This window comes from Zerene cesonia, chromosome 19 (genome assembly GCF_012273895.1).
Source record: "Zerene cesonia ecotype Mississippi chromosome 19, Zerene_cesonia_1.1, whole genome shotgun sequence".
In the NCBI taxonomy this organism is placed as follows: Eukaryota; Metazoa; Arthropoda; class Insecta; order Lepidoptera; family Pieridae; genus Zerene; species Zerene cesonia.
The window spans coordinates 5,305,476-5,319,462 of NC_052120.1; the positions used below are offsets into that span (position 1 = coordinate 5,305,476).

At 31.0% G+C, this 13,987-nt stretch overlaps 3 protein-coding genes across 8 annotated transcripts in view; all 3 read left to right on the forward strand.

The window, feature by feature from the left end:
• Positions 1–297, forward strand: part of LOC119834628 (transmembrane protein 177) — a 25,417-nt gene extending 25,120 nt beyond the window's left edge. The window contains exon 5 of the mRNA XM_038359047.1: positions 45–297. Coding sequence (XP_038214975.1) covers positions 45–64 — 20 coding nt within the window. The 3' untranslated portion in view covers positions 65–297. The remainder of the gene's footprint in view (positions 1–44) is intronic.
• Positions 298–1,881: 1,584 nt separating this feature from the next.
• On the forward strand, positions 1,882–7,617 carry LOC119834469 (tetraspanin-13-like). Of its 2 annotated transcripts, XM_038358840.1 has the most exons (7): positions 1,882–2,213; positions 2,295–2,459; positions 2,686–2,784; positions 3,067–3,192; positions 3,534–3,665; positions 4,568–4,666; positions 5,789–7,617. In XM_038358840.1, exons 1-6 carry the CDS (start codon positions 2,154–2,156, stop codon positions 4,640–4,642), a joined length of 657 nt encoding a protein of 218 aa, XP_038214768.1. In that variant the 5' UTR covers positions 1,882–2,153; the 3' UTR covers positions 4,643–4,666; positions 5,789–7,617. The 2 variants fall into 2 exon arrangements, with proteins under 2 accessions (XP_038214768.1, XP_038214767.1); XM_038358839.1 differs by lacking the exon at positions 4,568–4,666.
• Positions 7,618–7,921: 304 nt separating this feature from the next.
• The window catches only part of LOC119834188 (uridine phosphorylase 1-like), an 11,372-nt gene continuing 5,306 nt past the window's right edge, over positions 7,922–13,987 (forward strand). For 3 of the 5 annotated variants that reach the window (XM_038358497.1, XM_038358498.1, XM_038358495.1), the window contains exons 1-5: positions 9,565–9,702; positions 10,566–10,765; positions 11,690–11,813; positions 12,027–12,188; positions 13,035–13,220. In XM_038358497.1, the coding sequence (XP_038214425.1) occupies positions 10,581–10,765; positions 11,690–11,813; positions 12,027–12,188; positions 13,035–13,220 (657 nt within the window). In that variant the 5' untranslated portion in view covers positions 9,565–9,702; positions 10,566–10,580. Of the gene's footprint in view, positions 8,075–9,564; positions 9,703–10,565; positions 10,766–11,689; positions 11,814–12,026; positions 12,189–13,034; positions 13,221–13,987 lie in introns of those variants that run through there. The other 2 variants (XM_038358496.1, XM_038358499.1) reach the window with 2 other exon arrangements.

Below are 13,987 nucleotides of genomic sequence, written 5' to 3' on the forward strand. Positions count from 1 at the left end.
TCACAGGAAACAATTTTTCGAAAATATTATAAAAGAACACAGAGGTGAAACTTCAAGTGAATAATAACAAACAAGTCATATATATATATATTTATGGACATAATATATAAACAGGACTGAACACTCACAGGTGGCACATGGCATGTGGTGATGGCACTGATAATCCTCTGTATTGTATAACTGAAAATATGTTTTAAAGCTTTGCAATATGGTTTATTTTCGTTAATATAGATTTATAAGTTATCAGTCCTGTTTAGTATATTACGTCCAGCATATATTAATTACTAGTCGCTAAAATATTTCATTGTTATAATGAACTGTTTTTGTAATAAAAATAATGATGGAGTACATTCCTAGTTGTTCTAGCTCTTTTATTTTATTAACCAAATACATCTGATTGAAAAATATTTTGTTAAATATTTAGGATATTATAAAATGTTCATACGATCATGTATTTACACAATCGCATAAATAGCGAGTTGTTTAGAGGTGAATAATGATTACACTCGTTATTCGCCTTGAGTATCGCGCATTCGTACCAGGATCGCTTTTACGGGCGTAATCAAAGGTATGAACAGATGTCCGTGGCGTTGTGCATAAGAATATTTCGTCAAATATACTGTTGAGTCACGAGGCAAATAGCGAACAAGAATGTATAAACGCTTAACGTACTATGAAGAGCAGATGGGTAAATTTATTTTATTTTTATTTTTTTATGTCATAGGGGGCAACGGATCCTGGTGGTTTGAAATAATAAGTCCAACATCTTCACCAAAATTGTAACTTGCCAGTTGATACGATGAGCTGATATTATTCTGTGGTATATTTGACAGGAGATTCTCTTCTATATATTACAAAGTAAGTTACCTCATTCTTCCGAAACGGCTGGACCGATTCTCATGTATGTAATATACATGAGTATAATATACATATCTTTGTCTGTTCTCATGAATATAATATACATACCTCTGTATATCCGCTTGATAATAGTAGTAATACCTCTAAGTGTCCTCCAACATCTATTTTTCATAAATGAAAGGAGTAAGACAGAACAAAACATACATTACTAGGGGTCCGCCCTGTCCTCGCCGGTGTTACATATATAGCCTACTAGCTTTCCGCCCGCGTGGATTTCGGTTATATGGCTTTCATCAACTCCTTCTACCCTTTTTTTCGCGATAAAAATTATCCTGTGTCCTTTAACAAGTTCAGTTCTACCTTCATACCAAATTACATCAAAATTGGTTTATTGGTTTAGGCGTGAAAGCGTAACAGACAGACAGGCAGAGTTACTTACGCATTTATAATATGCATTTATAATGTTCTTGAGATTAGTGCGTTCAAACAAATAAACAAACTCTTCAGCTTTAAATAATAGTATATATTAATTAAAGGATTCCAATTTCTATGTGTTACAAAACCTAAAACCATCTTTTGTTTTGAAATAATCATGTTTTTTTTTATTTCAGTAGCCTCGTGCATAAGTTTTGGAAATTTTTCATTTTCTCTAGCAAAGCTTTGCAGATAAAACCGTATGGTTTATTTTTTTATATTTATAGCAATTATTAGTGTTTGTTGTTGTTTAGTTGTTTAGAGGTGGTTGTTGTCCGAGCTATCATCTAGCAAAATAAATAAATTAACTTTGCAATCGCACTAAACAATCTGATTAAATATATAGTATATTAGATACTTGTATTCAAAACATAAAAGAATTTAAATTTTAAAATGATATCACTTTTAGTTGCTCCTGAATTTAGACTCTAAATTCAGTGAAGTGTAATAAGCGCTTAAATTTTTTAGACCACTTAGTGTTGTGCATGCAAAATGTGTATAAAAACCGGTAATTTAAATCAGATATATACTACACTAATCGAATCAGCTGAAAGTCGAGATTTGAGAAATGCCAAATTTACTTTTGCAAGTTACGAGGCAAGCGATTGTTGTCATTAATTTCGATAATATTGGCCTATAAATAACTAATCAATAAATACAATTTAATTAAAAGATTTTAAAAGTTTTGGCTTCCCTGCGTAATAAACTAATTTCTGGCAGTTTCAACAGAATATGTTTAAAAAACACCTCTATTCCACATAAGTGATCTAACAAAGGAGAGCAAAAGTTATTGTTTAAAATAAGTGAAAGTCAAGTTCAAAATGTGTGGCGGGTTTACTTGTTCTAAAAATGCTTTAATAGCGTTGAATATACTTTATGTGGTAAGAAAGAATTTAAATTCATAATATAATTGGCATGTTTTAGTAAAAATATATTAAATTGTGTATTTAAAATTTTTATAGGTCGTAGCTTCCATACTTATATCAGTAGCTGTGTATGGGCAAGCTTCATCCCTCACAACTTTGCCAATAGTTGGAGGAATAATGGCTTGTGGCATTTTACTGATATTGATTTCATTATTGGGATTAGCAGGAGCTGTAAAGCATCATCAAGTTATGCTCTTCTTTGTATCCTTTTTTAATAAAAATAATAATATATATACAACAACATAATGCTCAAGATAAGCATTTTATTCTACTAGACAATATTTTAGTTATTGTAACTATAAATATAAAATATAAACTTCAATTCATGAGACTTAATATTAACCCAACAGTCAGGAAAACCTTATCTTGCTATACATTGTGATTTACAAATATACACAAGTAATAGTTTTCCTTAATGATGTTTCAGTACATGGTGATTTTGTTCCTTCTGTTTTTAGTCCAATTTTCAATAGCTTGTGCCTGCCTTGGTGTTAATTCTGACCAGCAAGAGATGCTTGCACAACAGGTATTTTTTGTTGTCTTTATTACATATTTGTAATTGTATCACTATTTGGGTCATAGAGAGATATGTTAATATAATAATTTGTGTTACTATTTTTTTTAACAAAAAAAATTGCAGTTGCTCAATCTAATGCAGAGCAGAGCATTGCATGTGTTGAAATATTAAGTATATAAGAAGGCCAACAATTACTGTAATAGAATCCTTTCATACTTTGTGCTACTATCCAAAGCGTTCAGCTGGTTTCATTATTTCCAGTTTATTCCTACTATTATGATATTTGTACAGGGTTGGAACACAGTTGATCTTGACACAAAGGCGCAGGTGCAAGAAAGGTTCCAGTGTTGCAGTTTCAAGAGCAGGACTATTGCACCCAATACAACTGTGGATTATCCTACTTGCGATGTTGTTGATGTAAGGATTTTTTATATTTTTTTTTTATATTATAGAAATAATAATGTACATTATAGAATCTAGAATATGTTCCTAGATGAAACTGATATAATACTTACATATATTATAATTACTACACAGGTTGTGTAGTAATTATATTTTTTAATATTATTTAGATGCTTAAATAAAATCTGTAATGTCAGTCTTATAAAATGCCTTTGTTATATAAATAAACTTTACTTACTTTACTTTTCAATGCATCTAAAAAAAGCAAAAAAAAAAAAATTAGTCTATGGTATAAATTAACATTTTGCATGGATGATTGTGGAATATTATATATTTATGAATGTTATAATTTACAGAAAATTTGCTGTGATGGTTGGACTGTCACAGACGAATGTAGGTGTCAACCTTGTATGGAGAAATTGAAGGAGACCATTGATTATGCTTTCAAGCTCTGTGGTGGAATAGGATTGTTCTTCAGTTTTACTGAGGTAATTATGAAAAAGATTAGTAGATTCTGTTCTATCTATGAGTATATGAATTTAAACAAAATAGTGAAATTAAATTAACAAGCCAGGATTCATCTAATATCTTACAGCTGTTCACTATCCTGCTGAATCCTGAGAAGTGTATAATTATTCTGACCACTCGTTGTTAATTTAAAAAGAATCATAATTTTAAAACATTTAACTTTGTATTAAAATGCTATGAAGTATGTATATAACATTTTCTGTTTGTGACTAACAAAATTTTTAAGTGACTTTTTAATCATATCATTTTCTTTGAATGAATTAATTGGACATAAGTAACATTTATTTATCTTATTCATCACATGAATCAAATTTTTAGTATTATCAATATGTAGGTAGTATTATTGTATGAGAATACCAAAACTAAGATTTTTATAACCAATACATTTTCTAATTAATGTGCAATTAATAACTAGGCCACTTATTGGGAAAGGGTGTTTAATATAAAAAAAAAATAATCCAAAATAAGTTGAATGTTTGTTTGTTGGCAGAAGATTATTAGGGGAGTTCTTAGTGCATACATCATAAAAAATATTGAAAGGAAGAAACAAACCTTGAACATTATATTATACATTTAAAAAATGTAAAGATTGCGTGATACAAATGTTATTCACAGAAGGTTTTAATTCATACAATCTCCAGTAAAGAAATTGTTATAATCAGTACACAGTATAAAATAAAGTCGCATTCCGCCGTGTGTCTGTATGCTTAGTTCTTGAAAATTACGCAACATGTGATTCAAGAGGAAGGTTTATATGTATATATCATGTATTATTGCACCCCTGCGAAGTGCTAATTTTATATTTGGTATAAATATTGGTGATTAATACTTTCGGTTAACAGAATGTTGGATTCGTTTACAGTTTGTTGGTGTGTGGTTGACAGTAAGGTATCGCAATCAGAAGGACCCTCGTGCTAACCCAAGCGCATTTCTTTGAATGGTTTCTGTGGACTAATCTAAGGTGGATTGATATCCTGCTGATGCATTTATATTAACAGCACCGCTTTTTTGCCATTGCACCCTTTTAGTTCTGCTAAAATGCATGAGGAATTGTATTTAGCTGATGGCATGAGAAATGCAACTTTACTTGATTATTATTGATTTGTCTATGTTTTATGTTTACATTAATATATGTTACTGACGTGGAGAAAATATTGTTAACTTTAGTGATGTATATAGTCATGCTTAATAATTTTAACTTGAAGTTGTTGTCCCAACAAATTATTTGACTGAGGAAGCGCGAATGTAAAAATAACTTGCGGTCATCGTTTTTTGTTAAGTTTCTCATTTATAAATTAAGTATAAAGTTATTTAATACTAACAAACTATACACTAACATTAAATTATTGCATGTGAGCTTCTGATTGACTAGATAATGTTTATTATTATTATGAGTGTATTTTTCTACTTCAATATTACATCGTTATCGATAAATTATTACCCTAGAAGTTTTATTAAATTGAAACGCAATGTTTTGATAATTTTATCTCATTGTTGAAAGATAGTGGATGTGCGCAGTTTAACCTTATTTGAATTCGTGATACGTAAATAGTGTCAATGTTTACAATTTTGTTACGTCATTAACTTTGTACTCTTATATATCTTTATACTAGATGCGCTCTGCAGTTTCACCCGCGTAAGTCTGTATGCCGTAGGACGTAGCCGTATGTGTTATTCCAGTTGTCCAGTTTTCTACGTACCAAATTTCGTTGCAATCGGTTCAGTAGTTTTTGGGTGAAAAATCCATACATACCTACATACATACATTCATACATACAATCTTTCGAGTTTAATTGTTTTGTATAAGTAAACATTATTCTAAGAAAACGATAATTCTATAGTTTCAATTATCCTATTTTTAAAAAATACTTAGTGGGAAATGGATTTTTTTTGCATGCAATATAGACTATATAGCAACAAATGTACATAGTCCTGAAAGTATTACAAAGCAAAACAAATTTACATTCAAATAAATTATCGTTAACAATATGTTTTTGATAGGTATGATTATTGAATAATTACATTATCGTGTTATCGAAAGGTCTCAAAATAACCTGTATGTTTGATATTTTAATGTTTACAGTTATTCGCCGTATGGATCGCCCGACGATATCGCAACCAGCCCGACCCCAATTACAAAGAGCCACATGCAGTGTTCCCACGGAAAAACTATTTGTATTAATCTCCATATTGTTTCCTTTTATAGAAAATCTAGAAAATGTTACTACTTAGGTAGCTTTACTTTCTAAGTAAACAGGTGTATGTGGATGCCGTATACGTCGTGAGTTTATGACTTACGACAAATTCCACAGCCCAGTGCCAACAATGAGATTACGTTTGTAGGTAAAGTGTGCATATCTATTTTTCTAGACTGATTGATAATTTAGTTTTTCTCTCGCTGCAATTTTTACATGTCTTCGATTTTCTAATTTACTTGGTATTAATTATAATAATACAGCTGCCGGCAGTCATCCTTCCAATCGGAATCAGTATTAAAGATACAATTATTTTTCATAAACTTATTATTCTGATGGATGTTAAATCATTCGTTTGTTCGTTTTCGCCATTCTTGCCATAAAACATTTTTTGGGTTGGTGTGGACAAGTTGTTTATGAAAATTAATATAAAATTAAACTTATGATTCCCAAAAAGGTAAGAGGGATTGACTAAGGGACATATTATTTGAGAATCCTCCCAGAAAATAACGTGCAATTTATTGCATACGAAGTGCAGCGAAAAAATAAAAATAGAAGAAACACTGTTTGATTTGAACATGCTGTTATTTAATTTTTCTGAATTAACCCGTATAAACAAACGCATTCCATCGGCAAACCACATATTTTGATAGTATGTTTAGGGTGGATTCTTATAAGTCTAAATTGATAAAAAAATTGTTTCATTCGGTGTATGTATGCAATCTAAGACTTAAGTGTAGTGTTCCATATTGTTTCAATGGTCTCGTGGTTGTAATTATATATCACTCGAAAGGCTTTTAATCTGGAATGTTCCCGTTATATAATATTTCAAAAATGTATGTTTATTTTAACATTTATATCTCTATAAAACCTTTGATTTTATTTCGAATGTTGTTGTCTAGGAGCAGTATTTTTGACATACATTTGAAGTAGGTACTTGGTCTGAATTATCGAATTAAAAAAATCTCTGCATATGAGAGAAGGTACAATCGAAATACATAGTTTATAGAGTTTATTGCTGTTTACTCTCAATGTAAATATTTTACACATGACTATACTATGACGATATGTACGATATTTTAAACAGTTCTGTACCTAGGTGCAATAGCAGCTCGGTACTGGTTAAAGTCTATCATGATAACGCTTTGTCATACTATCTACATATTCTTATTTTTAATGAATAGGTTATTAGTTTTAGACTCGTTTAAATGTACATTGAAATTCCTAGTCAATAATATAACTCTACGTCGACTAAATAACTTGTTCAATCAATTATTCACAATATATTCAAAGTGATCTATATATTTTGATGGTATGATGAATTAAGTGCAAATTTTAATGTATTGTATGTAGGCATGGATATGCCAGATATCTAGATTTCGTTTTCAAACTTTAAGTGTGCCTAATCTGTACATTAATGTTTAATAATTAAGTATCCAAACAAAAATGATCCAGCTTCATTAACAGCCGTTAATGTAAATATCTATTATGTTCTTAGCAACTTTGCGTTTTTAAGCTTTAGTCATTTTCTTAATTGATTTGTAAGACTCTTATCGAATTATTTTCGTGTATGCTAGTATCCCGGTACTTTAAAGGGAGGTATTTTACTTTTCATTTAAGTTAGTAATTAAAATTGTTTGATCTTTTACTATCAACCTAAGTGCTCATATATCGTATATTTGTGTAAAATTAATCATATTAAAGTGTTATGCATTGACTTTGCTTTTTATTTGATTCAATAATCCACATAAATCCATATTTATGCTAAAATTTAGATAACGCAAAATTTCAGCCTAATCGATTTTGTGATAGTGAAAGATAAAATCCGCATTATTACCGGCAACGTGAATTTGATGTTTAATCACTGGCAAAATTATCAGTTCAGAGATTAGGCTAGGAAGTGAACATTTTTTTTTTGCGATTAGATTGAATTATAGTCTGTAGTACATCATATTACCGTAACAATTACGCATACCACTGCGCAAGTTTTTCACGCACGGTCCGCGCCCAGACAAGATTGGGCGGAAGCGGTACCATTCGCGTCAACCGCGCAGCAGTTCAGCCACCAGTCGCTCATCGATCCGCTGTTAGGCATTGAGTTCAAGAATTATCTAATAATCTCAAGTGCAGTGCGTGCCCACGATGTCTTTCGATACTGATGAACTTCGTGACGAGTGAGTATCGCGGATATTTTAATATTGCTGTTTTGTACTTAATATGTTGAATTAAATCTTTCAAAAACTTTCGATGTTTGAAAAAATCATCTCATACAGACTACTCTTTTGTTATAGACTGAATTGTCAATTACAATAATAGTTATTAAGGTGTAACAAGCTATTTCGTATAAAACGTGTTGTTATCTATTAAGGGTTATATACAAGACGTAGCGTAGCAAAAACTATATAATATGCTTAGGTACCTAAATGATTTTGACAACGTTTGCAATGTTCTAAAAAGGTGCAATGTATCTAAAAGGTTAAACGTTAGATAGGATTGCTGTTGTAAACATCAGGATTGTCCAGACGCCTATTTTGTTTCCTGAAACTAGGTGAACTTGACTTGACCCCATTTGACTAGTAACCTAGATTAATTCAAAAGATTATAGATAGGTAATAGGACACTTGTGTTGTATAACTTGACAAAGGCTTATATTTACGACTTCAAGAATATTACATAGATAGCATAATATAGGTATGTATATAGATATGTAGCTGTAATAAATAAAAAAGTATTCAGTACTTAAATTCACCAACACACGTAGACATGTATAACTGTAGGTAACGTTTATGGTGTGACCTAATTCTGAATGATTTAATACCATTTTAATTCAAGTATTTTTATCGATATGTTGTGTTTATTTATTTGAGATGTCAGACCGCTGGAGGTGTAATTTAAAATTTTATATTCTAATTATAGAACACGGTTATGCATTATAAGATAGACACATGTGCATTGTAAGATAAATTATTAGATTGAACAATTGTCTCCCCGTGACCACGCTCGCTGTAAAATATTCGAAACGTTCAAAAAAGGAACTGAATTTTAAAATCATAAAACCTACAAATAAACAGTTTTTTTTGGTATGTAAAATATTCTCGAATCCACTTGGAGATAATTTCTGAATCTGTTGATTCTAAATAACTCATTATGTCCATTGTTTGATTCAGTATCTAAATTTAGGACAGCGTGATCAGAAGCTTCTTATTTCTAAAGTTGCTTCTATATTTAGCAACTAAATTCAGCGAAGTGCAATAAGCGCAATTGGTTGGAATGTACCTACACTTCTTTTTTGGTTTTTTTATTTTACCTATTGAGGCGCCATATAACTATGTAGTTACCTAATGTCGTAAAAATAAGCACATTATCACAGAATAACTATGTACAAATTATGTGGAAATCAATTTTTTTAAGTTGTGTGCATACAAAACCCCAATCATAATAATGCTATATACTCATACATTTGCCCTATTTTGACACTTTGTATGTACCGGTTTTTTCCGTTTGCGCTTCGTTGAGATTATGGTGATAATAATAATTTGTTTTGATTCCTGATCGAGAAGATTTTTATGTCGATCTTTCGATCAACAAAGGTTGAAACAAAACAATACGTACGTACTAGGGCAGTATTACTAGAGAGATCGTAATAGGTGGCTTAAAATGAATGGTTCACACTTCGTTGTGATTAAATATACGAGTATAAGTATAAGTCGTCTAACCACATTTCATTTAGTAGAGCTCTTGTAACTACACGCCTTATTGTAAAATGTAGTGTGTCGCTCTGTACGGATTATTAAAATAAAATGTGAGTAATATATACATAATGGTTATTTTGCAATTATAATGTAGCTATAAGTATGATTTTAGTATCTTATGTTTGTTTTATTTTTAGTTTGTCTATTTATTTCCCCAGAATTAGTAGGACAAGTAAAATAAAAGTTATTTTATTTATTTTTATTTTATTTTATTTATAAATCTTGCTGTGTTATTATTTTAGTAAAGTAAGTTTGAAAAATATAGTTCTATATAAAATATATAGTATTATAGCACGAGGTCTCGTAAATTAATCTCACTGAATGTTTTAGTTTTGGTAAATGTTTTTTTTTTATTTTGTTTATTAAAATCTTTCTGCTCAGCGTACATTTGCTTTAAATGTTATAAGAGCAAAAATTATTTTTTATCAATTTTAAAATATAAAATGAAGAATGCGTGATATATAACCGCATTTTAAAAGAAAAAAAGAAAATGTAGCAATGAATCTCTAATTTTAATTATAATACTTCTTGCCAAGTTGATTCTATTGCTTATCGAGCTTGCAGTTACAGTTTCACATTAATAATTCAGGCACACCTTTGTTGATATCAATTGAAATATAAATAATTTGTTGTAAAAAATTTTTTTTACATAGCTATATAATTTTGCAAAATTTTTGCAATAGGATGCTCGAAATATTCACAATTAAAGCTTGAAACAATAAAGAAATAGATAAAATAAACAACAAAAAGAATGGGGACATGGAGTCTATAACTTGAACACGATAAAAACTCCGCCTAAACATAGTAAAATAAGTTTCATTAGGTTTATTCTTTCTGTTTTTTTTTCCTATTATTAAGTTCTGCCTATTTTATTGGTTTTATATTTTGTTATTATTTTAAATTATGCTTTCAGTTTATTAATTTAAAAATGTCAATCGATGGTGTGCAAGTATTGAGTGGTTGCGAGGACCACAACGGTGAGAAAAACGGCTGTCATTCGACCTCACAAGGCTACTCTTTGTCACACGGTTCTCACCATCCACACAGAAAGGTGTACGATAATGAAGAGGAATATCTACAAAACGATTCAAATGACAATTTGGATTCTGTTAGGTTGTTATCTTTGTTTTAAAGGAACACTTTAACTTACTAAAATAAACGCACATTTTGTTATAAGACCTAACAACTATTAATACGGTTATTATGTACACGCAACTGTATTTTTACGTGCAGTTTATTAGTGGTGAAATCAGAATAACAGCATGTGGTTGTTGTAACTAACCAATGAGTATTTTGAAATTATCGCGATCAATCTTCATCAAACAGCAACACGTTTATCTGAAATTAAATAACTGTGAAAATTGAAATATCGATTGATTGAAATCAAATGTTTTCTGCGATTTTAAACCTATATTTAGGTTTTCAGTATCAACTCGCCTCTCTTACTGTAGTTAGTAATCGTGAATTCCTCGTACTTATTTCCAGTGAATATATTCTTCAGGACCTATATTTTTATTGGATGTCCGTGCTTAGATGTTTAAAAGTGATAAGATCAAGATTAAAAAAATTCTCGTTTTTTACACTAAAAAAATGATCTTTGTCGAAACATCCAATTCATCCTCATTACATTAGGTGACACCCCTTTTCTCGTTACTAATGGATAACCCCTTAAAAGTTTTATATAACATCATCATCAGCTCATATATGTACCCACTGCTGGGTCACAGGACTCCTATGAGGGTTAAGGCCATAATCCACCACGCTGGCCAAGTGCGGGTTACATGTCACAAGTCGTCGAACTTTTGATTCTTGGACATGCCGGTTTCCTCACGATGTTTTCGTTCACCGTTTTAAGCAGTGGTGATGTTATCCACATGTGCAGATAAATTGAAAAATCAATTTATTTCCTGCACGCTCGCCCGGTCTCGAATCCCAACTTATCGATTTTGAAGTCCGAGGTTCTCACCACTGAGCCACCACTGCTTCTTTACTCTTCTCACTGCTTTTTTTAAATACCAATTGAAATTAATTTCGCAGATATCCTGATGGCTCGGTTCGCCTTCGCAACCCGAACATCGAACTCATGGATCAGGATATATTGTACCATCTGGCCCTGGGAAGTGGTTCCCATGATCTCGTAGAGATGTTTGGGGATGTTAAGGTAATATTAATGCTATGATTACAGATCAATCCACAGACTTAACTAATATTCTTTTTAATTTCAACTATTTTTTAGCTAAACACAAAATTACCTACCTGGTCTACAATAAGTGCTGCGCTTTAAAACTGTATTGGCTTCATAGCCAGTTAATAAATCCATTATCCTTTGTCTGAAAACGTTTGCGTTTTTATAACGTAATAATATTGATTTCAGTTCGTATGTATGGGTGGTACTCCAAAGCGTATGGAACAATTCGCTTATAACATTATGGCAGAAATCGGACACAAGTTGCCCTGTGGAACCACTCTTCAAGATATAAGCCAATTTTCGTATCGTTACTCTATGTACAAAGTTGGGCCTGTACTGTCTATAAGTGTAAGTTTTTACTTAATTTATTTACACTTATAAAGAAATTATCAGCAATCCCGATTTCCATATAAAAAGATGCTATACCTGGGAAATGGCCCAGAAGTAATTTATACGGTAAAAGTAACAAGTTGGTATGCGTAAACAATACATTTACATTAAACATAATTGTTACATAACGTTGAACACAGTAATTGTTATTGTATGTATCTTCAATTGCTTTAAACTGTAATACTGTTCCCTAAGGAACTGACTCATGTTTTGTACGGAGACAATTGATATAATTGATGATGTGGGTTGCGCTTATGTAAAAGGAAATTTCTACTTCAAACTGATGTGTTATCTCATATTTGGTATTGGATTTGTAACGCTCGCATTAATTTATAGATGACATTAATTGAGAGATAAAGATTTGTAGGTATTATTCCTACGATAGATAGAATAAGTTATCGGAGTATTGAAGCGTAGCCACAAAGATCTCTTTAACCACAGTGTATAACTTTTTTACAATGTGGTTAAACTTTAATATAAATCGATAGGCATATTAAAAAAAAACGCAATAAGTTTGTAGACCAACTAAACCTCATTCTGATTTACTATTCAAAATCCTATGTAGGTAAGTTGATTATATATTTTCAAAAAACTAAAATCACTTTTCAATATGAAATTAAATTGATCGGAAGATAGGTGATTGTCAACGATCCTTGATAAACAATCAAAGTTGAAATTAAATCCATGGTCATGGTGGTCCCATTTAAGTTTGGTCTAGTTTTGACATTTTGAAAGCGATTAAGTTTTTTTTTGATAACTGTTCTTTATAAGCGTTTTAATTTTAACGATGCACACATTCCGCAGCATGGAATGGGTATCCCGTCCGTGGGTATTCTCCTCCACGAGGTGATAAAGCTGATGTACCATGCGAAGGTCCGTGACCCGGTGTTCTTTAGGATAGGCACCTGTGGGGGTATCGGCAATGAGGGGGGGACTGTCGTTATATCGGAGGAAGTGGTGGATGGAGCACTGCGGAATGTTCTTGAAGTGGTAAGTTTATTTTTAATTTGTTTTCATATGTATTTAGGTTACGCTTTTATTGATATCAGTCTTAGACAGTCCTAACGTTTGGTTTGCATATTTACATTTTACTTACTATTTGTGCCGGTTCTGTCGGGGTTGATGTAGGACAAAAATAAATTTCATAAATATAGTACTCGTATTATACTTCTCAGTAATTACTTCTTTGTACCTGATGTGTAGCTCTTTAGCTCTCGTAGTATTGGATATTTTTAGTGCAAACAAAAAAAAACAAAGTTAAAATATATTGTATTTACTCATACAAAAAATCAGATGAATTTAAGAATGTAATGAATAAAATGATGTAGATATACGATAAGAAATATAGATCATTGCTATATTTATCATTCCAATGACGTTCTTTCGCAATCGAGACCTCTATTGTATTAGAATAACTTAAGCAGCAAACACCTTTCTCTTATAAATAATAATAACTTGCCTATTTGTCTGTACCTTACCATATGCAATGTATGTATACTAACCACAATATACAATAGTTCAATGCCAGGGCCACATGATAACATTCCATAGTTCCTTTACAAAAGTGATTGTGAATAATAAGAGTATATTTCTTTGTTAATGTTGCATTATCTTAACTAAGAATAGTCATGTTATAAATGAAGATTATGAGTTCAAATACACAGAGATTTAAAAAATAGTTTATATCTACACTAATATTATAAAGAGGAAAACTTTGTTTGTTTGGTTGTAATGAATAGGCTCAAAAACTACTGGAC

What these genes read in the sequence shown, in the direction of transcription:
- LOC119834469 (XM_038358839.1), top strand. Translation starts at nt 2,154, where the DNA reads ATGTGTGGCGGGTTTACTTGTTCTAAAAATGCTTTAATAGCGTTGAAT. An exon ending in CGTTGAATATACTTTATGTG is followed by an intron (nt 2,214 to 2,294) that starts GTAAGAAAGAAT and finishes AAATTTTTATAG; the next exon opens with GTCGTAGCTTCCATACTTAT. An exon ending in TGTTCTTCAGTTTTACTGAG is followed by an intron (nt 3,666 to 5,788) that starts GTAATTATGAAA and finishes TAATGTTTACAG; the next exon opens with TTATTCGCCGTATGGATCGC.